This window comes from Cetorhinus maximus, chromosome 4 (genome assembly GCF_964194155.1).
Source record: "Cetorhinus maximus chromosome 4, sCetMax3.hap1.1, whole genome shotgun sequence".
NCBI lineage: Eukaryota > Metazoa > Chordata > Chondrichthyes > Lamniformes > Cetorhinidae > Cetorhinus > Cetorhinus maximus.
In genome coordinates this window covers 115006145-115031363 of record NC_135882.1, presented here as the reverse complement: position 1 = coordinate 115031363, position 25219 = coordinate 115006145, and the positions used below count along the sequence as shown (strand labels likewise).

The following is a 25219-nucleotide window of genomic DNA, read 5'->3' as shown; positions in this document are numbered from 1 at the left end:
GGCACTTACTCAGAAACAACCTGCTCACTGATGCTCAGTTTGGGTTCCGCCAGGGCCACTTGGTTTCTGACCTTAATACAGCCTAGTTCCAAACATGGACAAAAGAATTAAACTCAAGAGGTGAGGTGAGAGTGACTGCCCTTGACATCAAGGCAGCATTTGACCAAGTGTGGCATCAAGGAGCAACCCATCTACCACCTTCAACATTCACTCCCTCCATCACTGGCGCACAATGTCAGCAGCGTGTACCATCTACAAGATGCACTGCTGCAACTCACCAAGGTTCCTTTGACAGCACCTTCCAAACCCTCAACCTCTACCACCAAGGACAAGGGCAGCAGATGCATGGGAACACCGCCACCTGCAAGTTCCCGGGCCAAGCCTCACACCTTGTTGACTTGGAATTATATCACCATTCCTTCGCTGTCCCTGGGTCAAAATCCTGGAACTCCCTTCCTAACAGCACTGTGGATGTACCTACGCCTCATGGACTGCAGCAGTTAACCATCACCTTCATAAGGGCAATAAGGGATGGGCAATAAATGTTGGCCTAGCTGGCAATGCCCATATCCCGTGAAAGAATTTTTAAAAAATCCTGATTTTAATCACTACACCATTGGTAGCTGTGCCTTTGATTGCTCAGACCACAAACTCTGGAACACCCTCTTATACCTTCCACCTCTCTACCTTACTTTCCTCCTTTAAGACACTCCTTAAACCCTACCTCTTTGACGAAGCTTTTTTTGTCATCTGGCCAAATATCTCTTTATGTAGCTTGGTGTCCTACTTTGTTTTATAATGCTCCTGTGAAGCAGCTTGGGACGTTTCATTACTTTAAAGGCACAATATAAATATAAGTTGTTTTTGTTGTTCTAAGGCCACTCACAGTGCCTTTATTCCCTAAATATGTTTATTTTACAATGTTTTGAATTTAATTTACCTTTCTTAGATGTTCCATACTAGATGCTTAAATTTGTTTACTTGCTGCTGGATATGGGCTAGCTTGAGTCACTAAAAGGTTAATTACTAATTTCAATAGGTGGTGTGTTTATGTATTTTCATGTCAGCTATTTAAGACAGTTTACATTTTAGCTGGGTAAGAAGCAATAATTCTCAAGCTGTAAGAAGTCAATAGTATGTGAAAAGCCTGGCGAATATGGAGTTTAGTTTGTGAGAATAACTGGGACAAGAATACTTGAAGTTTTATTTATTTTACTGTATTTTGTGTTTATATATTTAACCAAATTTAGTTGATTTAGATTTAGTCATGGGGAGCAAAATGATGAAATAAAAGCAGAACATGCTGGAAGTACTCAGCAGTTCAGGGCAACATTTGTGGAGAGAAACAGAGTTAACCTTTCAGATTGATGACCCTTCATGATGAAGTTTGTTGATGACACAAAGGTAGATTGTTTGGCAAATTACGTAGTCTACAAATGACTTCAGAAAGGCAGGTTAGTGCAATGGGCAGGCAAGTGGCAGGCACAATTTAACGTTGATAAAAGCAAAAAACTGCGGATGCTGGAAATCCAAAACAAAATCAAAAATACCTGGAAAAACTCAGCAGGTCTGGCAGCATCTGCGGAGAGGAGCACAGTTAACGTTTCGAGTCTGAATGACCCTTCAACAGAACTAAGTAAAAATAGAAGACAGGTGAAATATAAGCTGGTTTAAATGGGGGTGGGGGGGGTGGGCAAGTAGAGCTGGATAGAGGGCCAGTGATAGGTGGAGATAACCAAAAGATGTCACAGACAAAAGGACAAAGAGGTGTTGAAGGTGGTGTTATTATGTAAGGAATGTGCTAATTAAGGGTAGAAAGCAGGACAAGCAAGGTACAGATAGCCCTAGTGGGGGTGGGGTGGGGTGAAGGAATCAAAAAAGGCTAAAAGGTTGAGATAAAACAATGGATGGAAATACATTTAAAAATAATGGAAATAGGTGGGAAAAGAAAAATCTATATAAATTATTGGAAAAAAAGGAGGGGGGGGGGGGTGGGGGCGGAATCGGAAAGGCGGGGGGAGATGGAGGAGAGAGTTCATGATCTAAAATTGTTGAACTCAATATTCAGTCCGGAGGGCTGTAAAGTGCCTAGTTGGAAGATGAGGTGCTGTTCCTCAATTTAACTTTGATCTGGGTGAGGTAATACATTTTGCGAGGGAAAAAAAACGTGGAATGGAGGCACACACTCAATAGTAAGCTGCTGAATAGTGTGGGTGAATGAAGAGATGGAGGGGATTCAAAAAATAAGTAATTATTTTGTGCAGTTTAGAGTATCCAATTATAGAAGGAATATTAAAGGTATAGAGAAGGCATTATTTTAAATTGTCACATGAGTTTGGGGAAAGTGTTGCTGGAGTGGGGAATGTTTTGCCACATGGATAGACCCCAGTACATCTGTCATGGAAAAATACTAGACTGTGGGAAGTGAGGAGGAGGGAGATGGGATTATTGTGTCAGCAAAAGAGGCGCACAGAAAGAGGATGAACCAAACGACTGACGTTTTATAAGCCTCGACAGTTTTCAAAGCAACTTGTTTCTACCTACAATTTGAATCTTCACAGCTTGCCCTTAGCTTTAGTTCTAGGATGTTCAAAGTTTGTCTCCCGCTGTAAATTTAGAGACGGTCCCTATTTTTGCACATGAGCAGTGAGCGACTCCGGAAGAGGTCGCGGAGCCGGAGCCGGTGAGGAGAAGCGGACAGGCGGCCCGGTGCAGGGGAGCAGAAGCCGGGGTTCTGGGTGAGATGACTCCCTGGGAGAAATGGTTCTCTACCTGTGTTTCAGGCTGGGATGGGCGGGTCTTTAGTGTTTCCTTGTTGCGGGCTAATTGAAAGCTGCTTCATTCTCTGAGCTATAAATAAGTCCTCAATGAAGGCCGCCTCCCCTCTGCTGCTTTTGTTTAAAACGGTCTGTTTGTCCTGGGATGGGGATTATAAAGGAAAAGGGTTGATTCAAAACCCTTGGGGCCAGCCCAATCCAGCCAATGCCCTGTGCATCTGACCATTTTACTCCTGCTCCTGAGAGGTGGATGACCTTGGGCTCTGCAGTGTTTCCTGGGCACTGACATCAGTCAAGTAAAAAAAGGAACACTTGAGATGGCTGCGCCAGTTGGTAATCTTGTATCCAAAGGTAGAAAATTCATGTAACAACTGGCATGATCTGAGGGGAAAAAAGGAGTTATATGTATACTGTTGCTTTCTATTCTTCCATGGGATGTGAGCATTGCTGGCAAGGTCAGCATTTCTTGCCCAAGAATTGCCCCTAGCAGGTGGTGGTAAGCTGTCTTCTTAAACTTCTGTAGTCCTTGTGGTCTCGGCACATCTAGAGTGCTGTTAGGAAGGGAGTTTCAGGCTTTTAGATGGCGGAGATTGTGGGTTTGGAAGGTTTTGTCAAAGGAGTTTTGACGAGTTGGTGCAGTGCATTTTGTAGATGGTATACACTGTTGTGTGGCTGGTGGAGTGAGTGAGTGAATGTTTAAAGTGGTGAATGGGGTGCTGGAGGATGTCAACCTTCTTGAGTGTTGTTGAAGTTGCACTCATCTAGGCAAATGGAAAATATTCCACCAGACTCCAGACTTTTGACTTATAGATGGTGGACAGGCTTTAGGAGGACAGGAGGTGAGTTACCTCAGAATTACAAGTCTCTGACCTTTTGCAGCCATGGTATTTATATGGCTGGTCCAGTTCAGTTTCTGGTCAATTGTGACCCCCAGGATGTTGTTAGTGTGGGATTCAGTGATGGTAATGCTGTTGAATGTCATGGGGAGGTGATTAAATGCTTTCTTGTTGGAGATGGTCATTACCTGGCAATTATGAGTACCAAGTTATGAGTTCCAATTATGGGATCTGAGTTAAGGAGCTGGAGTCCATGCTGCAGACATTGCGCCACACCAGGGAGGGGGATAGTTACCTGGACACGTTGCTGCAGGAGGCAGTCACACTCCTCAGCTTAGGTAATTCAAATTTGGTCTGTGATCAGCAGCAGGAGGGCGTTACTGCAGGTGAAGCAGTTTTGGGGACCTGGAGGTAGAGGTCGAGGATCCTCAGCCCCTGCAACTGTCCAACAGTTACAATGTTCTTGCAAGTTGTGTGGATGAGAGTGGGGACTGCAGGGATGATGAGTGAACTGACCACGGCACTGTGCTTCAGGGAGCCATTCAAGTGGGGGGAAGAAATAGGAATGTAGTTGTGGTAGGGGACAGTATAATTAGGGGAAGAGACAGTTCGGGACCGTGAGCATGAGTCCAGAAGGCTGTGTTTGCCTGCCCAGTGCCAGGGTTAAGGACATCTCCTGAGGGATGGAGAGGAACTTGGAGTAGGAGGGGGGGGGATCCAGTCATCCATGTTGGTACCAACGACATTGATAGGACAAGAAAGGAGGTTCTGCTGAAAGAATTTGAACAGTTAGAGCTAAACTAAAAAAGCACAACCTCCAAGGTAATTACAATGGGATTACTACCTGAGCCACAGGCAAACTGCCATAGGGTAATTAAAGTCAAGGAGTTAAATGCAGGGCTCAAAGATTGGTGTGGGAGGAATGAGTTTCAGTTCATGGGGCACTGGCACCAGTACTGGGGTAGAAGGGAACTGTTCTGGTGGGATGGGCTTCACTTGAACCGTGCTGGGACTAGTGTCCTGGCGAATCGAATAACTGGGGCAGTAGAAAGGGCTTTAAACTAAATAGAGTTGGTGAAGGGTTCTGGAGAGGGGATACGTAGGCTAATAAAGCAAAAGGATATGGTAGCATTGCAGGGCAGCTATTTAGGTATCGATACCCAGAGTGTGACAGGAAGGGACAGAGTGTACAAACATTAAAAAATAGCAGCAAATAGGGTCAAAGGGGGAAAAAGTGGTAAAAAGGCAAAATTAATGGCTCTTTACTTAAATGTGCGTAGTATTTGGAACAAAATAATTGAATTAACTGCAAAATAGAGGTTAATGGGTATGATCTTATTGCCATTATGGAGACATGGTTACAAGGAGATCAAAGCTGGGAACTAAATATTCAGGGGTATGTGACTTTTCGAAAGAACAGGCAGGAAGGAAAGGGTGGTGGGGTAGCTTTGTTAGTACGAGATAGAATAAGTACGATAGCAAGAAATGATCGGAAGATGTAGAATCCATATGGGTGGAGGAAAGAAATAACCAAGGAGAAGAAGACACTGTTTCGAGTAGTCTATGGGCCCCCTAACAATAGTTATACTGTAGGGCAGAGAATAAATCAGAGAAGATAATGAGGGCATGTAAAAAAGGCAGTACATTACTCATGGGTGACTTTAATCTTCATGTAGATTGGGAAAATCAAATTGGCAGAGGTAGCCACGAGCAAGAATTCATATACTGTATTCAGGACAGTTTCCTAGGACAATATGTTGTGGATCCAACCAGGGAACAGGCTATTTTGGATCTGGTAATGTGTAATGAGGCGGGTTTAATAATGATCTCAGAGTAAAAGATTCCCTAGGAAACCATGACCATAACATGGTAGAATTTAGCATTCAGTTTGAGAGTGAGAAACTTGGGTCGGAAACAGCTCTGCTAAACTTAGGTAAGGGTAATTACAAAGGAATGAGGGCAGAGTTGGCTGGAGTGGACTGAGAAGGGAGTTTAACAGAAAATATCTTTGATGAACAATGGCAGACGTTCAAGAAAATAGCTCATGACTCACAATAAAGATATATATCCCAGTGAGAAAGAAGAATTCTAGGAAGGGGATAAACCAACGAATGTTAACCAAGGAAGTTAAGGATAGTATCAATTTGAAAGAGAAAACGTACAATGTGACAAAGATTAGTGGTAAGCCAGAGGATTGGGAAAGTTTTAAAAACCAACAAAAGATGACCAAAAAAATAATAGAGGGAGAAAATAAACTTTGAGGGTAATCTTGCAAGTAATATAAAAACGGACAGTAAGAGCTTCTTTAAATATATAAAAAGGAAGAGAAAGACCAAAGTGAACATAAGCCTTTTAGAGAATGATGCTGGGGAAATAATAATGGGCAACCAAGAAATGGCAGAGAAGTTGAATAAATACTTTGCATCAGTCTTCACGGTAGAAGACACTCATAGCATTCCGCAAATACTAAATAAACAAGGGGCAAAGGGGTGGAGGAAATAAATACAATAACTATCACTAGAGAAAATATGAGGGAAACTAATGGGGCTAAAGGCCGATAAGTCCCTTGGACCTGATGGGTTGCATCCTAGGATATTAAAGGAAGTAGCTACACAAATAGTGGATGCATTGGTAGTAATTTTCAAGAATCTTTACATCCTGGAAAAGTCCCAGAAGTTTGGAAAACTGTCAGTGTAACACCCTTTTTCAAAAAGGGAGGGAGGCAAAAAACAGCTAACTATAGGCAAGTTAAGTTAACATCTGTCATTGGGACAATGTTAGAGTCCATTATAAAGGATGTAATAGCAGAGCATTTAGAAATGCATAATATATCAAGCAGAGCCAGCATGGCTTCATGAAGGAGAAATCATGCCTGACAAATATATTAAAATTATTTGAGGAGGTACCAAGCAGGATAGATAAAGGGGAACCAGTAGATGTAATATATTTGGATTTCCAAAAGGCGTTTGATAAGGTTCCGCACATAAGGCTACTTAAAAAGATAAGAGCCCTTGGAGTTGGGAGTAGTATATTAGCATGGATAGAGGAGTGGCTGACTAATGGAAGGCAGATAGATAAGATAAAGGGGACATTTTCAGGATGGCAACCTGTAACTAGTGGTGTGCCACAGGGATCAGTGTTGGGACCACAATTATTTACAATGTATATTAATGACTTAGATGAGGGAAATGAACGTACTATCGGCAAGTCTATGGATGATACAAAAATAGGTGGGAAGGCAATTGGTGAGGATGGCACAAGGAGTCTACAGAAGGATAGAGACAGGTTGAATGAATGGGCAAAAACTTGACAGATGGAATATAATGTGGGAAAATGTGAGGTTATGCACTTTGGCAGGAAGAATAGAGGAGCTGAATATTATTTAAATGGAGAAAGACTGCAGAAATCTGCGGCACAGAGGGATTTGGGAGTCCTTGTGCATGAATCCCAAAAAGCTAACATATGAGTTCAGCAGATAATAGAGGAGGCAAATGGAATGTTGGCCTTTATTTCAAAGGAAATGGATTATAAAAATAGGGAAGTTTTGCTAAAACTATACAAGGCACTAGTTAGACCACACCTAAAGTACTGTGAACAGTTTTGGCCCTCTTATCTAAGGAATGATGTACTGGCATTGGAGGCAATCCAGAGAAGGTTCACTCGGTTGATCCCAGGTATGGAGGGATTTCCTTATGAGGAGAGGTTGAGTAGGTTGGGCCTGTACTCATTGGAGTTTAGAAGAGTGAAAGGCGACCTTATTGAAACATATAAGATTCTTCGGAGGTTTGACAGGGTAGATGCTGAGAGGTTGCTTCCCCTTGTGGGAGAGTCTAGGACCAGAGGGCATAATCTCAGAGTAAGGAGTCACCCATTTAAAACAGAGATGAGGAGGAATTTCTTCTCTGAGGGTAGTGAATCTGTGGAATTCTTTACCTCAGAGGGCTGTAGAGGCTGGGTCGTTGTGTATATTCAGACAGATTTTTAATCCGTAAGGGAATCAAGGTCATGGGGAAAAGGCAGGAAAGTGGAGTTGAGGATTACCAGATCAGCCATTATCTCATTGAATGGCAGAGCAGACTCGATGGGCCGAATGGCCGCCTTCTGTTCCTACGTCTTATGGACTTATGTGGCACGAATGTTATTTGCCACTTATCAGCCCAAGCCTGAATGTTGTCCAGGTCATGCTGCATATGGGTATGGACTACTACAGGATATGAGGAGTTGTGAATGGTACTGAGCACTGTGTAACCATTAGCGAACATTCCTACTTCTGACCTTATGGTGGATTGAAGGGCATTGATGAAGCATCTGAAGATGGTTGGGTGTAGGACACAACCCTGAGGAACTCCTGCAGTGTTGTCCTGGGGCTGAGATGGTTGGCCTCCAATAAGCACAACCACCTGCCATTGTGCTGGGTATGACTCCAACCAGCGGAGAGTTTCCTCCTGATTCCCACTGACCTTAATTTTGCTTGGGCCCCAAAAGCCACACTTGATTAAATGCTGTCTTGATATCAAAGGCAGTCACTCTTGTTGTGACACCTTTAAGTGGGTATGGTTTTTTTTTCTGTATACATCACTAGAATGACATGATGCAATGTGTAATATGATTCAGACTTAGTTTCACTTTGTTCTGAGGCATGTGTACAGGTTCTCCAACTGTGCAATACTGCTACCAACTTCTCAAATCCTTAATAAATGAACCTATGTTTTTTAGTGATAACCAATCCCTTGTGTGGTTGGTGCCTTGGTGTTTAATAAGTAAGCACAAGGGGAAGAAAAACCCAACAACTCTCACCTCAACTCTCCAATTCAGCACTTTTGTCCATATTTGGAACAAGGTTGTAATGAGGCCAGGAGCCAAGAGGTCCTTATGCTGAGCATCAATGAGCAGGTTATTGCTGAGTAAGTGCCACTTGATATAACTGTCACTGTCACTGACACCTTCCATCACTTTGCTGATAATCAAGAGTAGGGGCGGTAATTGGCCGGATTAGATTTGTTCTACTTTTTGTAAATGGTACGTGCCTTAGCAATTTTCCACATTGTTAGGTAAATGCCAGTACTGTAGCTGTACTGGAATAGCTTGGCTGGGGACCTGGCTGGTTCTGAAGCACATGCCTTCAGTACTACTGTTACTAGACTATTGTCAGGGCCCACAGCCTTTGCTGTATCCAGTGCTTTCAGCTATTTCTTGGTATCACATGGAGTGAATCTAATTGGCTGAAAGCTGGAATAAGAACACACAAGAGATGGGTGCAGGAGTAGATCATATGGCCCATCGAGCCTGTTCTGCCTTTCAATATGATGATGGCTGATCTTGGGCTTCAACTCCATTCTCCTGCCTGCTCCCCATATCCTTTGATTCCTTTAAGAGCCCAAAAGTTTGTCTATCCTAGTCTTAAATGCAGATGGAGCATGCACAGCCTTTTGGCATAGAAAATTCCAAAGATTCATATCCCTTTGAGTGAATAAATTTCTCCTAATCTCTCTAAATGATCCACCCCCTATCCTGAGACTGTGCCTCCATGTTCTAGATTCCCCAGCCAGCAGAAACAATCTCTGTGTCTACCCTGTTAAACCCCTTCAGAATCATATATTTCAATGAGAGCACCTAATTTACTCAGTCTTTTATCATAGGACAACCCTCTCATCCCGGGGGCAAATCTAATGAACCTTTGCTGTACTGTCGCCAATGCAAATGTATCCTTCCTTAAATATGAAGACCAAAACTGTACACATTTCTTTGGTGGGCTCACCAAAGCATCTGTGATGCTGGGGAACCTCATGAGGAGGCCAAGATGGATCATCCATGCACTTCTGGCTGAATATGGTTGCAAATGCCTTGTCTTTTGTACTAAAATGCCGGGCTTCCATCATTGAGATGGAGAAATTAATGTGGAGCTTCCTTCTTTGGTTCATTGTTTGATTGTCCACCGCCATTCATGACTAGATGTAGTAGGACTGCAAAACTTTGATCCAATCATTGCATGTGGGATCGCTTAGCACAGTCACATGTTACTTCAGCTGTTTGGCATGCATGCAAACCCGCATTGTAGCTTCACCAGGTTGGCACCTCATTTTTAGATATGCCTGCTGTTTAGTCTGGCAAGCTTTTTGGACTCCTTGAAGCAGGGTTGATCTCCCTCTTTTTCCCCCACTGCCCATCCACCCCCACCTTAATGTTTGATCTTCATTGCTACCTTTCTGGTTTTGTTTCACCAACATTCTGAAAATAAAATTATTAAATGCTGGAAAGCACATGATGCTAATGAAGTGTACATAGATTACAGGAAGACACAGAAGTATAGAACTTGAATAGTGCTGAAAAGAGAGACATGTTGCTGAGGCTTTTCGTCTTGCACTCATCAGGACAAATGCAAGAATGCCAAATTTCAAGTGATCGCAGTTTATACTACAGAAGAAAAGCATGCTGATTGGTTAGCAAGTAGATGCTGATTGGCCGAGATATTGCCATGGAGAACTGTAGGCTTTCCAAGCTCGCTCGTAATTCAAAAAAAGGCACAAGGCTAAAACAGCATGTTCCTTTGGTTGTTTGTAATAGGCAGAGTACAGACTGTAGTCAACTAATCCACACATGCAAAACCCAAAACAAAATGTCTGCTGTTAGATATGATTCCGTGATTGGGCAGCATTTGCTGAACAATCCTGAATGCGCTGACAGCTACACCAACAACCAATTTATGATAATCAGTTGAGCTCATAACACCACTCTAGACACAACTTACATTCATATGCAGGGATCCGTTCTCTGTAAATAAAAGGAATATGTTCAAGTCTTGTACCTTTTTTGAATTACGTGAGAGCTTGGAGAGCCAATAGCTCCCTGTTGCTTTCTCCATGGCAACACCTCAGGCAATTAGAGTTGACTTGCCAACCAATTAGCACCCTTTTCTCCTCTCGTATAATTTATTGTCAACATTTGAAATTTGGAATTCTTGTGTTTGTCCTGATGGAAGCAAGACGAAAAGCTTTGGCAACATGACTCTCTTTTCAGCAATCCGTCATTGTATTTTTCTTTCTGGAGAAAAGCCTATGATCTTTTTTAGCTAAGAAGTTAATTATGATTATTGACTTAGTTAGGCATGAAATGTAAACATGCAGCTTAACTAATTTCAAAGAGAAAAAAGTGAGTAATTAAAGGTAGGTTTCCTAACCTTGTATTTAGCAGAAGTGCATGAAAGTTCAAGTTGCACTTCAACATGTTTGACAAACAACCAGCAGACTGTAAATTTGTGACTAAGCTTTTGTGAGATGCCTCAGTGCATTCAAGCACAGAATTCCCTGATAGTTTACACAGAACCTATAGGTCAGTTAGTGCATTTACCATTTGATGCTGCAGTCTGTGAAGTCGAGTAACCTGTTTACCTATTGTCAGTGGAGAATGGAGCCGATAAAACAATGTTTATGCTGCTCCTATGTCTGTTGATGGGGGACTCTGGTTTATGTACAATCTCAGCAACTTAGACAAAAGTATAGTCATCACACTTATAAACTGTGCATCAAACTTTTAGCTGTAGGTATGCATGTCCTTTATGTACAGGTAATGCAACCAACACAGACTGTGTCTATATCATAAAAATACCTGGAAAAACTCAGCAGGTCTGACAGCATCTGCGGAGAGGAACGCAGTTTTTCCAGGTATTTTTATTTTTGTTTTGGATTTCTAGCATCCGCAGTTTTTTGCTTTTATCTTTGTGTCTATATCATAGCTTTGCAGATATCACTGCTTACCACAATCTGCACTTTTGCAGTATAGATATTAATCAAATACCCTTTCTGCTGTTATACAACATTTCATTCACAAAGAATGTTATGTACGGGGTGGGTCAGCAGAGCAATTTTCCTGAAACACAACAGCTGTATACAAGCGTTAAACAAAACTATGGAACGGGTTTGTCCAGCCTGTTCACATGACGGTGACAGGGCGGGGTGGGGGGTGGGGCGGCACATCTCAATTTTTTTTTCACTGAAGGAGCCAATGAGCAAATGTTGTAAGATAAGATTTGGCATAAAATTAAACATGAATTTGAAAAAAAGGCTGAGGTATGAAAAGAAACAATTTGTTTTTATTTGTTCAGCAATGTCAAAGCAATAAATTGATCATTTTAAAGAATGAGTAATAAATAAAGATGAACATCAGAGGGTGGGAGTGTGTGTGTGTCCAGCTCACTCCCAGTCTCGGGGTGCTCACTAACTCACCCACACCCACTGTGTGAGTGTATTGGTGTGTGGGGGTGAGGGAGATTGAGAACCCTGAGACTGGGAGTGAGCCAGACTCTCATTCACACTCTCCCTCACTCCCATTCCCTCACACCCTCACGACCCCTCCAGTCTTCTCTCTCACACGCACACACTCTGACAAGCCCCGCAACAGAGCTGGAGAGAGGTGTTGTGGGCTGTGTTCTGGCCTGCGGGCCACCTGTTGGACAGGCCTGGTATGGAATGATACATGAGCAGTCATAAAGTGATTTATAACAGCCCATTGATCTTCCATTTTTATATCTTGGTTTGGTATTTGACTTGCTTCTGACTTCTATTTACACTTATCCATTGGGATACAGCATAAGATTGATGGGTAATGCAGAATCCTATATAGATATGAAAGAATTTAATGACATTTACATAAATATCGACTAAATTATGTATAACCTCAAAATGCAGAAATGGAAGTATGGCCAGTAGATTTTATTTTTGCTGAGACTTGCAGTGCAGGAAACTTGATTGCTCAGTACACAAGCAAATGTGGAAATTTACCGAAACAGCTTGCAATACGAGGATCAGTGGTCCATTACTATTAAAGTTACAGAGAAAGCTTAATATTGTGCAATATGAGTGGAAAAAGTGCAACAGGAGAAACCACTCAAACAACAAATTAACACATTTAATTGTGTGCTTAATTCATTACTGAAGTCCTTGGAAAGGATAGGAACTGTGTAAAACAAAAATAAAAATACCTGGAAAAACTCAGCAGGTCGGACAGCATCTGCGGAGAGGAACATAATTAACATTTCGAGTCCGTATGACTCTTCAACAGAACTAAGGAAAAATAGAAAAGAGGTGAAATATAAGCAGGTTTAGGGGGGGGTGGGACAGGTAGAGCTGAATAGAGGGCCAGTGATAGGTGGAGATAGCCAAAAGATGTCATAGACAAAAGGACAAAGAGGTGATGAAGGTGGTGATATTATCTAAGGAATGTGCTAATAGGTGACATTAAGGGTAGAAAGCAGGACGAGCAAGGTACTGATAGCCCTAGTGGGGGTGGGGTGGGATGGGGGGAAGGGATCGAAATAGGCTAAAAGGTAGAGATAAAACAATGGATGGAAATACATTTAAAAATAATGGAAATAGGTGGGAAAAGAAAAATCTATATAAATTATTGGAAAAAAAAGGGGGGGATCGGAAAGGGAGTGGGGATGGAGGAGAGAGTTCATGATCTAAAATTGTTGAACTCAATATTCAGTCCAGAAGGCGGTAAAGTGCCTAGTCGGAAGATGAACAGCACCTCATCTTCCGACTAGGCACTTTACAGCCTTCCGCACTGAATATTGAGTTCAACAATTTTAGATCATGAACTCTCTCCTCCATCCCCACCCCCTTTCCGATCCCCCTTTTTTCCAATAATTTATATAGATTTTTCTTTTCCCACCTATTTCCATTATTTTTAAATGTATTTCCATCCATTGTTTTATCTCTACCTTTTAGCCTATTTCGATCCCTTCCCCCCACCCCACCCCCACTAGGGCTATCTGTACCTTGCTCGGCCTGCTTTCTACCCTTAATGTCACCTATTAGCACATTCCTTAGATAATATCACCATCTTCATCACCTCTTTGTCCTTTTGTCTATGACGTATTTTGGCTATCCCACCGATCACTGGCCCTCTATCCAGCTCAACCTGTCCCACCTCCCCTTAAACCAGCTTATATTTCACCTCTTTTCTATTTTTCCTTGGTTCTATTGAAGAGTCATAAGGACTCGAAACGTTAACTGTGTTCCTCTCCGCAGATGCTGTCAGACCTGCTGAGTTCTTCCAGGTATTTTTATTTTTGTTTTGGATTCCCAGCATCCGCAGTTTTTTGCTTTTATCATAGGAACCGTGTAATACTGGATAGGTAGAGCAAATGTAATGGCTCATTATTGTCTATGGTGTTTTTTCTTTACTATTGACCCTGCTGAACTGGATAACATTTGCTGTTTGCATTTTGCAACATCTTGGTTATGCTCACACTTCTAAGTCCAGGATGAGTCTGAGCCTACACTTATGACTTTCATTTTAACAGGCGGAACAAATAACCTTATTTGCTTGAGCTGTATGAATGTGCAGAACAAATTAATTCTTTAAGATTGTGACTATTTTTATACAGGGACTCACAGTTGAAAGATGGCAAACAAATGTGCAGCATCAGATCCATGGCAAGATTGTATGGAGGCCGCAGTTGCTGTTGCCCGACAAGCTGGTGCAGTGAGTAAATAATGAAATTGGAAATGTGCATAATTTCTGTGCTCAGTAGATGTTGCCCACAAATCCTAAGCTGTCTAGGGAAGTTTGTTTTCTGCTAAAATACTATTTTTAAATGTTCAGCTGGACAATTTAGCATGGCTAAATCATTTTGAACTCATTCTTTATTTCATAAGACTAACTCGGAACGCATAGACAATCCTCATAAATTACATCAGAAGCCCAGTGTTTTTGATACGAAGATTAAGTCCTTTGTCAAACCAAAAATTCAGTGACTCTCTTGTTCTGAGAGCACAGCTTTGTGTTCCCAAGGGACTGTGTTTTTGCTGAAGAAGGGTAGAGCGTATTTTTTTCCTTCTCAGGAAATGTTGTTTTTATTTTGGTCTTTCTATTTACTGCCTGGGATTTTATGGTTCCTGCCCCCTCTCTCTCTCTCTCTCTCTCTCTCTCTCTCTCTCTCCCCCCGCCCAGGAGTGGGTGGGAAATCTGTTGGGGGAGGGGGCCATCAAATTGTGTGCCGTGCTACGAGTGCTGTTCTCTGTGCCTACCCACCGGCCTGTGGGCCGACTGAGTCCCTTAAATGGCCAAATAATGGTGGTGTAAGGACCCCCTGCTGCTGCTGTTTGAATTTAATCACATGCCAAGCGTCCAGCCTGGCAGCTTCCGCTGCTTGGGCTGGTGACCAGTCAAGATGAAGGATGGTACCACCTTTATGGAAGCCCCGTGCCCTTTGAAGGCTCCTGTCCCCAAGGCCTTCCCACACCCTTCTTCCCTATTGATGAGGCCAGGCTGGCAGACCCTACCCCACCCACCTTTGCAATCAACTACATTAACCATCATCTTTGAGGACTGTTGCAGTCCCAACTGTGGCCACTGCTCCCGGTGGTACTGCTGGGACCAGAGAGCTATGAACTATTTGATTGGCTGGCTATTCTTGGAAGTGGGACTTCCTCCCCTCAGTGCGGGTGCTGATAGCTGTTAAATGGCTGCAGGGTGAGCTGGCCAAGCAGGGCCTGCTCCCATCCTAAAATCCAGCCCACTGTCTCCAAATCCCCTATTGTACCTTAGCAAGAATGACTCTTGCTAAGAGTACCTGCGTTATAATGCCTTCTTGTAACATGACAGCCTATTTCTACACTTTTATAATAAGTCAAATGCTGTGAGACATTATTTCTCAATCTCAAAGTTATAAAGTTGTCCTTTCCACGATACAGCTTACGATCTGGTAGTGGAACGCAGGTAATAGGAACGTTTCCTTGTAGCATTGCTTGATGTGCTGGAAACTTAATACATTGACTAGGTCTAAAAACAGCACATGAAGTTTACTTATCTCCTAGCAAACTACATTAAATACAGAATTTTATATCTCATCTGTGAAAGTGTATGACTTTCATATGAATCACTGGCAATTTGAAAATTAAATTACTATATTATGTTATACATGGCCTTGGTTTGTCTCTTGATATGATTTATGATTAAACATTCTAAAGGACTGATGCACAAAAAAATTGCTAATCTGTAAACTTCACTTAAATGCATTGGCAAATAAAACGAATAGGTATCATGACTACAGCTTTGATCAAGTATCAGTTAAAAGTGTCACAGCTTTTAAGAGTCAGCTGTACCACTGATGATTGGGCGTTATTGTTCTGCATTGCACAACAAATTCTTTGTATTCTCTGCCATTATCCGCCCCCTGGAAATCTAGTCAATTTTTCTTCATCATCCAATTCCTTTTTAACTATGAAACATGAAAAATGTGAACACAAAAGCATATTTATATATGATATTGTTGTAAATTTTCTTCATGGAAGTGAGGGAGGTTTGCATAACTAGCTCACAACCCTGAGAGGTAGCAGCCTCTCACTAATTAAACTGCTAAAACTTTACATGACATGCAATTCGTACATATCCTATCTTCTCTTAGATTCCAAAATGTATTTTGAAAGTGTCTGCTGTTAATATATAAATTTACAGAGGTACCTTTACTTTTAGCAATAGCAAGAAAGCGTGGAAACATACTTTGTGATCAGTTGACTATTTGAATTTTTAAAAAAATCTGTATTTTGTTATTTGAGCAAGTGTTGGTTCATTCAGAATTTTTCTACATTGCACTAGGTTTAGTTTATATCTTTTCTTATTTAACTTATTCAAATTTTTAATTTGCCAAACCTTTAATAGATGCCAAAGTGAGGCAAAAATATTAATATAGAAAGATATATTATATCTTCAAAGAGACTGAAATGCAAATTCTTGTTCCTGTAGGAACCACAAAGTTGAACGACTGAGACAGCTTCTATTAGACTCTCTTTGTTAAGTTACTGATTTTTTTTTTTACAGGTTATTTGTGATGCTTTGAGAAAAGAGCAGACTGTTCAGATTAAAAGTTCCCCTGCAGACCTGGTGACCGAGACTGATCAAAATGTAGAAAAAATGATAATAAGCACCCTAAAGGAAAAATTTCCTTCCCACAGGTAAAGGATTATTGTAATCTTTTGAGTATGGGGTGTAATTCTGAGCACTACTGTACCACATTAATACACCACAAAAATATGCTCATCAATAAATTTCAAAATAAAATTTAGTGTATACATTGTAGTTTGGGATGAAGTGCCTTAATGGTAATGTTAATCTATCTTTGGAATATGCTCTGTGCCCTGAACAAAACTTTGCAATTGTAGGAAGAAAGAGATACTTTTCTAAAGACTATAGCAATCTTTTCCCATTGATTCTTATAAGATAAAAGCCAACTGCTGATGCCATTTCACATTCATCAAAGTTTTGTTTCAGTGAAAAACATTTGTCCTAGTATGGTAGTGAAGCAGTGAGTACTTCTAGAACGGTGTGTGGGCCATAGCTTTTGCAATACAGGATTCAGTATGTGACAAAATAGTTGTTGGTGACAGCTGGTGAAGTGTGAAAATTCTGCGGAACCCAAATAAACTACAAGATGGTTAAGAACTTTATGCCTTACTGTAACATTTGTTTATTTCAGTTTTATTGGCGAAGAGTCAGTTGCAGATGGAGCACCAAGTATATTAACGGACAATCCAACATGGATAATTGATCCCATTGATGGGACCACTAATTTTGTTCACAGGTATGCTATTTGGCTGGGAAAGACTTCATGTTATGGAGAAATGTGTACTTTATAAGCTGTGTAGATCTGATAAATTGAAGCTGATTTTCTAGAGTGTGCTTAGGGAATGTTGTCTGAATATGGTTCTGCATTTCTAAGTATCACAACAAAGCTTTAAAACATTTTTTTAAAGAGATTTGAAAATGATTGGTGTGAAGTTAACAGAAGTGTATATTGTTTATTCAACTTGGAGAAATCTTTTTTTCAGGTTTCCATTTGTAGCGGTTTCAATTGGCTTTTCTGTGAATAAACAGGTAATACAAGTATCTTGTACAGAATTTATTTTTGTGCTCTGAATATAATCTGTTACATTGAATCACTTAATGTTGGGAAGCAATTGAGACAATTGTAAACAATGAGAAAGTTGTAAAGTATGTGCTATATGGTGGGCAGGAATTGTGTTAAGATTATTGAATTGACATTCAATTACTCACATTTTAGAATTTATCTGCTGCTTGCCTACATTGGGCTCTCTGTCCAACGACTCAAATTTAAAATTCTCAATCCGGCATTCAGATCTCTCCATGGCCTTGCATCAAACTATCTCTAAGCGTTGTGAATCTTTGGAAATTTCTACCCAAGAGCCCTGTAGATACTCCATCAGTGAGTATATTTAAAGCTTAGGATAGACACATTTTTGGTTTCTCAGGGAATCGAGGGATATGGGGGAGTAGGCGGGAAAGTGGAGTTAAGGCATGGATCATACTGAAGAGCAGAGCAGGCTCAAAAGGCCATATGGTCTACTACTACTTTTTGTTTTCTTATTTATCTCTGTAAGCTCCTTCAATTCTTAAAAACCCTCCATAAACTTTGCATTCCTCCAACCGCAGCCTCTTGTACATCCCCCACTTCCTTTGTCCCGCCATTGGTGGTCATGTCTTCAGCTGTCCAATCCCTACACTCTGGAATTCCCTCACTAAACTTTACTCTTCCACTTCTCTAACCTTTTATGTTGCTTAAAACCTACCATCATGACCAAGCATTTGGTTACTTGCCGTAATGCCATCTTCTTTGGCTTGGTGTCAAATTCTGACTGATTATTGTGAAGCACCTCGGTGCTTTTGACTATGTTAAAGCCAGTATATAAATGCAAGTTGTTATTGTTGAATTGTATTTCCATATATTTTTCCATTTCAACACAGTTGTAACAGATGAAGCTAATATATTTCCTAGTGTACTGAGTATCTCATTTTCTATATCTTGCATATAGAGTGAAATTGGGATTGTGTATAGCTGTGTGGAGGACAAAATGTATACAGCTCGAAGAGGGCAAGGTGCATTTTGCAATGGCAAACAATTGAAAGTATCTGGACAAGAAGGTGAGTTAGTATCTTTGAATTGCTTTTGGTTGCGAGAATAGTAAATTAGCATGGTATCTTTGATAAGTATTTACGAAGAGAAAGTTTGAAGCTCCCTCATATTGGAGGCCTCAAGAATGAAACTTGGCCACCAGAGATGCCCACATGTGGCTCTGAGCTAAATAGTGGAAAAGAGAGAGTGGGAAGAAGTTAATTAATGACCAGTAATCTTAGCAGTCAAAAATTATGCCAATATATCAGATTTTACTATCTAGCCTTCATAAATTTAATTGTTAGAAACGCAAGTACTTTTATCAATTTTTTAAAAAGATGCTCATTTAAATTGGAATGCTGATTTTTGAATTAACATCCCAGATTTGTTTTGGGTTGTTTCTACTAGGTGACGTGAAAGCCAACAGATACATAACAGCCTGCTTGTGTAGTCAGATCCATTCTTTCTCCCATGTGGTTGTTTGGGGATGCAAAAGAATGTTTTCATTTGAAAATCTTCAATCACCAAATATACAGTCCAGCCAACTTGGATGTACCACTCAGTGACCCATTGTAAATTATCAGAGGCAGAAAGTTGGTGGAATTATGTTTTTTTTTCTCTGTGGTATGGTACCTGGCATTTTTGCAATTTGGGGTGGTGGTCATTGCTTTCATAGGATTTGAATATGTGTTGAAGTCTAATCTGTCATACATGTACATTCAGTTTTTTTTAAGTTGCAGGCATCTTTCATGAACATTATTAATTTGAGTTAATCTGTGCAGATGTAAATGTTCTTGTTCTCTTTTCACAATGACTCTAATACTAAATAATTGCTCGGTCCATAGTTGACCTTGTGGTTAGAGTACACAATTGTGTACTTCTGAGCACTTATGCCAGCATACTTTGCATCACAAATAGAAATTTATTTCAGGTGGACCACTTCCGCAATCAGCCTGTTCAAAAGAAACAAAACCTTGCCTTTATCTAGCACTTTACATGTTCCATGGCATTTCTCAGCCATTTAATTACTTTTGGCGTGCAGTTTTTATTTTACTTATTCGTTCACGGGATATGGGCATTGCTGGCTAGGCCAGCATTTTTTGCCCACCCCTAATTGCCCTTGAGAAGGTGGTGGTGAGTTGCCTTCTTGAACTGCTGCAGTCCATGTGGTGTAGGTACATCCACAATGCTGTTAGGAAGGGAGTTCCAGGGTTTTGACCTAGTGACAGTGAAGGAATGGTGATATATTTCCAAGTCAGGATGGTGAGGGACTTGTAGGGAACCTGTAGGTGGTGGTGTGCCCTTGCATCTGCTGCCATTGTCATTCTAGGTGGTGTGGAGGTCGTGGGTTTGGAAGGTGCTGTCAAAGGAGCCTTGGTGAGTTGCTGCAGTGCATCTTGTAGATTGTACACATTGCTGCCACTATGCATTAGTGTGGAGGGAGTAAATGTTTAAGGTGGTGGATGGGATCCCAATCCAGCAGTTGTAAAAGTCTGCCTTGCAATTATAGACCAGTCAATTAACTTCGGTGGTGGGGAAACTTTTAGAAACAATTATTCGGGATAGAATTAATAGTCACTTGGAAAAATGTGGATTGATTCAGAAGAATTGGCATGGATCTGTTAAAGGAAAATTGTGTCTAACTAATTTGCTGGAGTTTTTTGAAGAGGTAACAGAGATGGTCGATGAGGGCAAGGTTGTTGGTGTGGTGTATATGGACTTCCAAAAGGCGTTCGATACAGTGCCACACAACAAACTTGTGAGGAAAGTTATAGGTCATGGAATAAAAGGGACGGTAGCAATGTGGATACAAAATTGGCTGAGGGATAGGAAACAGAGTGATGATTAATGGGTATTTTTTGGGCTGAAAAAAGGTTTGTGGTGGAGTTCCCTAAGGGTCGGTATTGGGACCCTTGTTTTTCCTGATTAGATATAAATGATCTAGGCCTTGGTGTGCAGGGGACAATTTCAAAGTTTGCCGACAATACAAAACTTGGGAGAATTGTAAACTGTGGGGAGGACAGTGTAGAACTTCAAAAGGACATTGACACATTGGTGGAGTGGGCAGGTAGGTGGCAGATGAAGTTCAATGCGGAGAAGTGTGACGTGATGCACTTTGGTACAAAGAACATGGAGAGACAGTACGAAATAAATGATACTATTCTAAAGGGTGTGCAGGAGTTGAGAGACCTGGGTGTATAGGTACATAAGTCATTAAAGGTGGCAGGACAGGTAGAGAGAGTTGTTTCTAAAGCATACAGTATTCTAGGCTTCATTAACAGTGGCATAGAGTATAAGAGCAGGGAGATTATGGTGAACCTATATACGGTACTGGTTAGACCTCAGCTGGAGTATTGAGCGCAGTTCTGGGTGCCACACTATAGGAAGGATGTGAACACATTGGAGAGAGTGCAGAAGAGATTTATGAGAATGGTTCCAGGGATGAGACACTTCAGTTATGATGAAAGATTGGAGAAGTTGGGACTGTTTTCCTTTGAGAAGAGAAGGCTAAGAGGAGACTTGATAGAAGTTTTCAAAATCATGAGGGGTCTGGACAGAGTAGATAAGGGGAGAAACTGTTCCCGCTCGTAAATGGCTCGAGAATCAGAGGGTACAGTTTTAAAGAATTTTGCAAAGGAAACAAATGCAAGATGAGAAAAAACTTTTTCACACAGCGAGTAGTTCGGGTTTGGAATGCACTGCCTGGAAGTGTGGTGAAGGCAGGTTCGATTGAGGCATTCAAGAGGGCATTGTTTCTATTTGAATAATCATTCAATGTGCAGGGTTACAGGGAAAAGGCAGGAGATTGACACAAAGTTAAAATGCTCAGAGAGCCGGTGCAGACATGATGGGCCGAATGGTCTCCTACTGCACTGTAACAATTCTATGACTTAGAACCATAGAGAAGTTACCGCACAGAAGGGGGCCATTCAGCCCATTTTGTCCATGCCAGCCTGAGGACACCCAGGTGCCCTTTCTAATCCCACCTTCCTTTACCTGGCCCATAGCCCTGTAGCTTACAGCACATAAGGTGCAGATGCAGGTACTTTTTAAAAGAGTTTAGAGTTTCTGCCTCTACCACCAACTTGGGCAGCGAATTCCAGACACCCACTACCCTCTGCTTAAAAAAGTTCTTCCTCATGTCCCCCCTAGACCTGCCACTTATCTTGAATCTATGTCCCCTGGTTCTAGAATTCTCCACCAAGGGGAAACAATTTTATCCTGTCCACTCTATCTATTCCCCTCATAATTTGGTACACTTCAATCAAGTCACCTCTCAGCCTTCTCTTTTCTAAGGAGAATAACCCCAACCTATCCAATCTCTCCTCGTAGCTACATTTTTCTAACCCTGGCAAAATTCTTGTAAACCTCCTCTGCACTCTCTCCAGAGCTATTTCGGGCTTCCTGTAATGTGGTGACCAGAACTGTTGTAGCCTCACCAGTGTTTTATACAATTCCAACATTATATCCTTACTCTTATATTCTATACCTCTGCCAGTGAAGGAGAACATTCCATATGCCTTCTTTACAACCTTGTCTACTCGAACTGCTGCCTTCAGGGACCTGTGTACTTGTACGCCAAAATCTCTCACTTCATCTACCCCTCTTAGTATATTCCCATTTATTGTGTAAACCCTGTAACTGTTTGACCTCCCTAAATGTATGACCTTACACTTCTCTATGTTAAAATCCATCTGCCACTTTACCGCCCACTCCACCAACCCATCTATATTGTTTTGAAGATTATGGCTATCCTCTACACTATCCACTACTCGGCCAATCTTTGTGTCATCTGCAAATTTCCCAATCGTGCCCCCCACCTTCACGTCCAAATCGTTAATATATAACACAAACAGCAAGGGTCCCAACACCGAGCACTGTGGAACACCACTTGAGACAACTTTCCATTCGCAAGGGCATCCATTGACCATTACCCTTTGTTTCCTGTTACAAAGCCAACCTTTTATCCAGTTTGCCACATTTCCCTGAATCGCATGGGCTTTTACTTTCCTGACCAATCTGCCATGTGGGACCTTGTCAAATGCCTTGCTAAAATCCTTGTACACAACATCCACTGCACTACCTTTATCAACCCTTCTTGTCACTTCATCAAAGAATTCAGTCAAATTTATGAGGCAAGACCTTCCTTTAACAAATCTATGCTGACTATCCCTGATTAGTTCATGCTTTTCCACATGACAGTTAATCCTATCTCTCAGGATTGATTCTACTAATTTGCTCACCACTGATGTAAGACTAACTGGCCTATAATTGTTTGGCATTTCCTTTGATCCCTTTTTAAACAATGGAACTACGTTTGCATTTCTCCAGTCCTCTGGTACCTCCCCTGTATCTAGTGAAGATTGGAAAATCATCCTCAGAGCATCTGCTATCTCCTCCCTGACTTCCTTCAGCAGCCTCGGAAACAATCCATCTGGCCCTGGTGACTTATCAACTTTCAAGGATTTCAACCCTTTGAGTACTTCCTCTGTCTTTATGACTATCCCGTCCAATATCTCAGTGTTCCTCCTGGACTACTATATCTACATCCTCCCTTTCCTTTGTGAACACAGATACAAAATATTCATTCAAAACCCTTCCCACAGCCTCTGCATCTACACACAAGTTTCCATCTTCATCTCTGATAGGTCCCACTTTTTCCTTAACTAAACTTTTAGCATTAATGTATTGGTAAAACATATTTAGGTTATCTTTAACTTTACTTGCTAATATTTTTTCATGCCCTCTCTTTGATTTCCTTATTTCCTTTTTCACTTTGTCCCTGCACTTCCTATATTCGTCTAGGCTATCTGCAGTGCTTAGTTCTTTGTGTTTATCGTATGCTTTCTTTTTCTGTTTGATCTTCCCCTGTATTCCTCTAGATAACCAGGGAGGTCTAGAGTTGGCAGTACCACTCTTATTTTTGTAGGGGACATGTCTACTTTGTACAATTAGGATCTCGCTTTTTAGTGCTTCCCACTGGTTTTCCACTGTTTTATCCTCCAGCAGTGCTGTCCAGTCCACCTCAGCCAAGTCCCTTCTCGTTTCTGCAAAATTTGCCTTCCCTCAGTTCAAGACTTTTACTCCTGACTTATCTCTGTCCTTTTCCATGGTAATGCTAAATCTAACTGAATTGTGATCACTGTCCCTGATGTGGTCGCCAACTGTCACTTCACCCACTTGCCCTTCTTCGTTCCCCAGGACTAGGTCCAGAATTGCATCTCCTCTCATTGGGTTTGTCAATAATTGATTGAAAAAATTTTCCTGGACACACTGCATGAATTTTTCTCCCTCAGTGCCCCTTATATTGTTTGAATCCCAGTTGATATTAGGATAGTTGAAGTCTTCTACTATTATTGCCCTCTTGTCCTTGCCCTGGATGGTGTCAAGCTTCTTGAGTGTTGATGGAACTGCAATCGCCCAGTTAAGTGGAGAGTATTCCATCAGTCTCCTGACTTGTGCTTTTTAGATGGTGGACAGGGTTTGGGGAGTCAGGAGGTGAGTTACTCTCTGCAGAATCCCCAGCCTCTGATCTGTTCTTGTAGCCACAGTTTTTAAATGGCTGGCCCAATTCAGTTTGTCGTCAATGCTAACCTCCAGAATGTTGATAGTAGAAGATTCAGTGATGTTAATGCCATTGAATGTCAAGGGGAAATGGTAAGATTCTCTTTTGTCGGAGATTGTCGTTGCCTGGCACTTGTTTGGCGCAAATGCTACTTGCCACTTGTCAACCCAAGTCTGAATGTTGTCGGGTCTTGCTGCATATGGACACAGACTGCCTCAGTATCTGAGTCTCCTGCATAGTGTTTCCTGGAATTCTATATCTAATAACTTCACTTCAGTTCAGAAGAAGAGTCATTCGACTCGAAACGTTAACTCTGTTTCTCTCTCTACAAATGCTGCCAGACCTGCTGAGTTTTTCCTGCACTTTCTGTTTCGATTTCAGAATTCCAAAATCTGCAGTGTTTTGCTTTTATTTTGGATACTAACCTGGGACTTAATTTTAAATTAATAGAGTTGATATATCATAGAAAGAAGCCATTCAGCCCATCAAGCCGTTGCTAGTTCTTTATAAAGCAATCCAGTCAGCCCCTTTCTATTCCCATAGCCTTGTAGATTTATTTCCCTCAAATGCCTATCCAATTTTTTTGGATATAATTGATAATTTATGCGTCCACCACGCTGGCGGAAAGCAAATTCCATGTCATTTCCTCTTGCTGTGTAAAATAAAGCTCTTCCTTGCATTCCACCACCTCCCACCGTTTTTCTTGCCCAAAACCTTAAATCATTGGCACAGAAGGAGGCCATTTGGCCCATCATGTCAGCACTGGCTCTCCAATGACCATTATAACTTAGTGCCATTGCCCTGCCTTTTCCCCGTACCCCTGCACATTGTTTCTATTGAAATAATCATCGAATGTCCTTTTGTATGCCTCGATTGAACCTGTCACCACCACACTTCCAGGCAGTGCATTCCAAACCCAAACCACTCAGTGTGAATTTTTGTTTTCTCACATTGCATTTGCTTCTTTTGCAGATCAATTTAAATCTATGCCCTCTCATCCTTGATCCTTTTATGAGTGGGAACAGCTTCTCCCTATCTACTCTGTCCAGCCCCCTCATGATTTTGAACATCTCTATCAAATCTCCTCTCTGCCTTCTCTAAGAAGAACAGAACCAACCTTTCGAATCTA

General features: G+C 41.4%; 1 protein-coding gene across 2 annotated transcripts in view; it reads left to right on the top strand.

Annotated features, from left to right (window-relative positions):
• Positions 1-2226: 2226 nt before the first annotated feature.
• Positions 2227-25219, top strand: part of impa1 (inositol monophosphatase 1) — a 34430-nt gene continuing 11437 nt past the window's right edge. The window contains exons 1-6 of one of the 2 annotated variants that reach the window (XM_078540654.1): positions 2227-2247; positions 14001-14098; positions 16436-16569; positions 17091-17195; positions 17443-17488; positions 18445-18553. In XM_078540654.1, the coding sequence (XP_078396780.1) occupies positions 14018-14098; positions 16436-16569; positions 17091-17195; positions 17443-17488; positions 18445-18553 (475 nt within the window). In that variant the 5' untranslated portion in view covers positions 2227-2247; positions 14001-14017. Of the gene's footprint in view, positions 2248-2606; positions 2739-14000; positions 14099-16435; positions 16570-17090; positions 17196-17442; positions 17489-18444; positions 18554-25219 lie in introns of those variants that run through there. The other variant, XM_078540653.1, reaches the window with a different exon arrangement.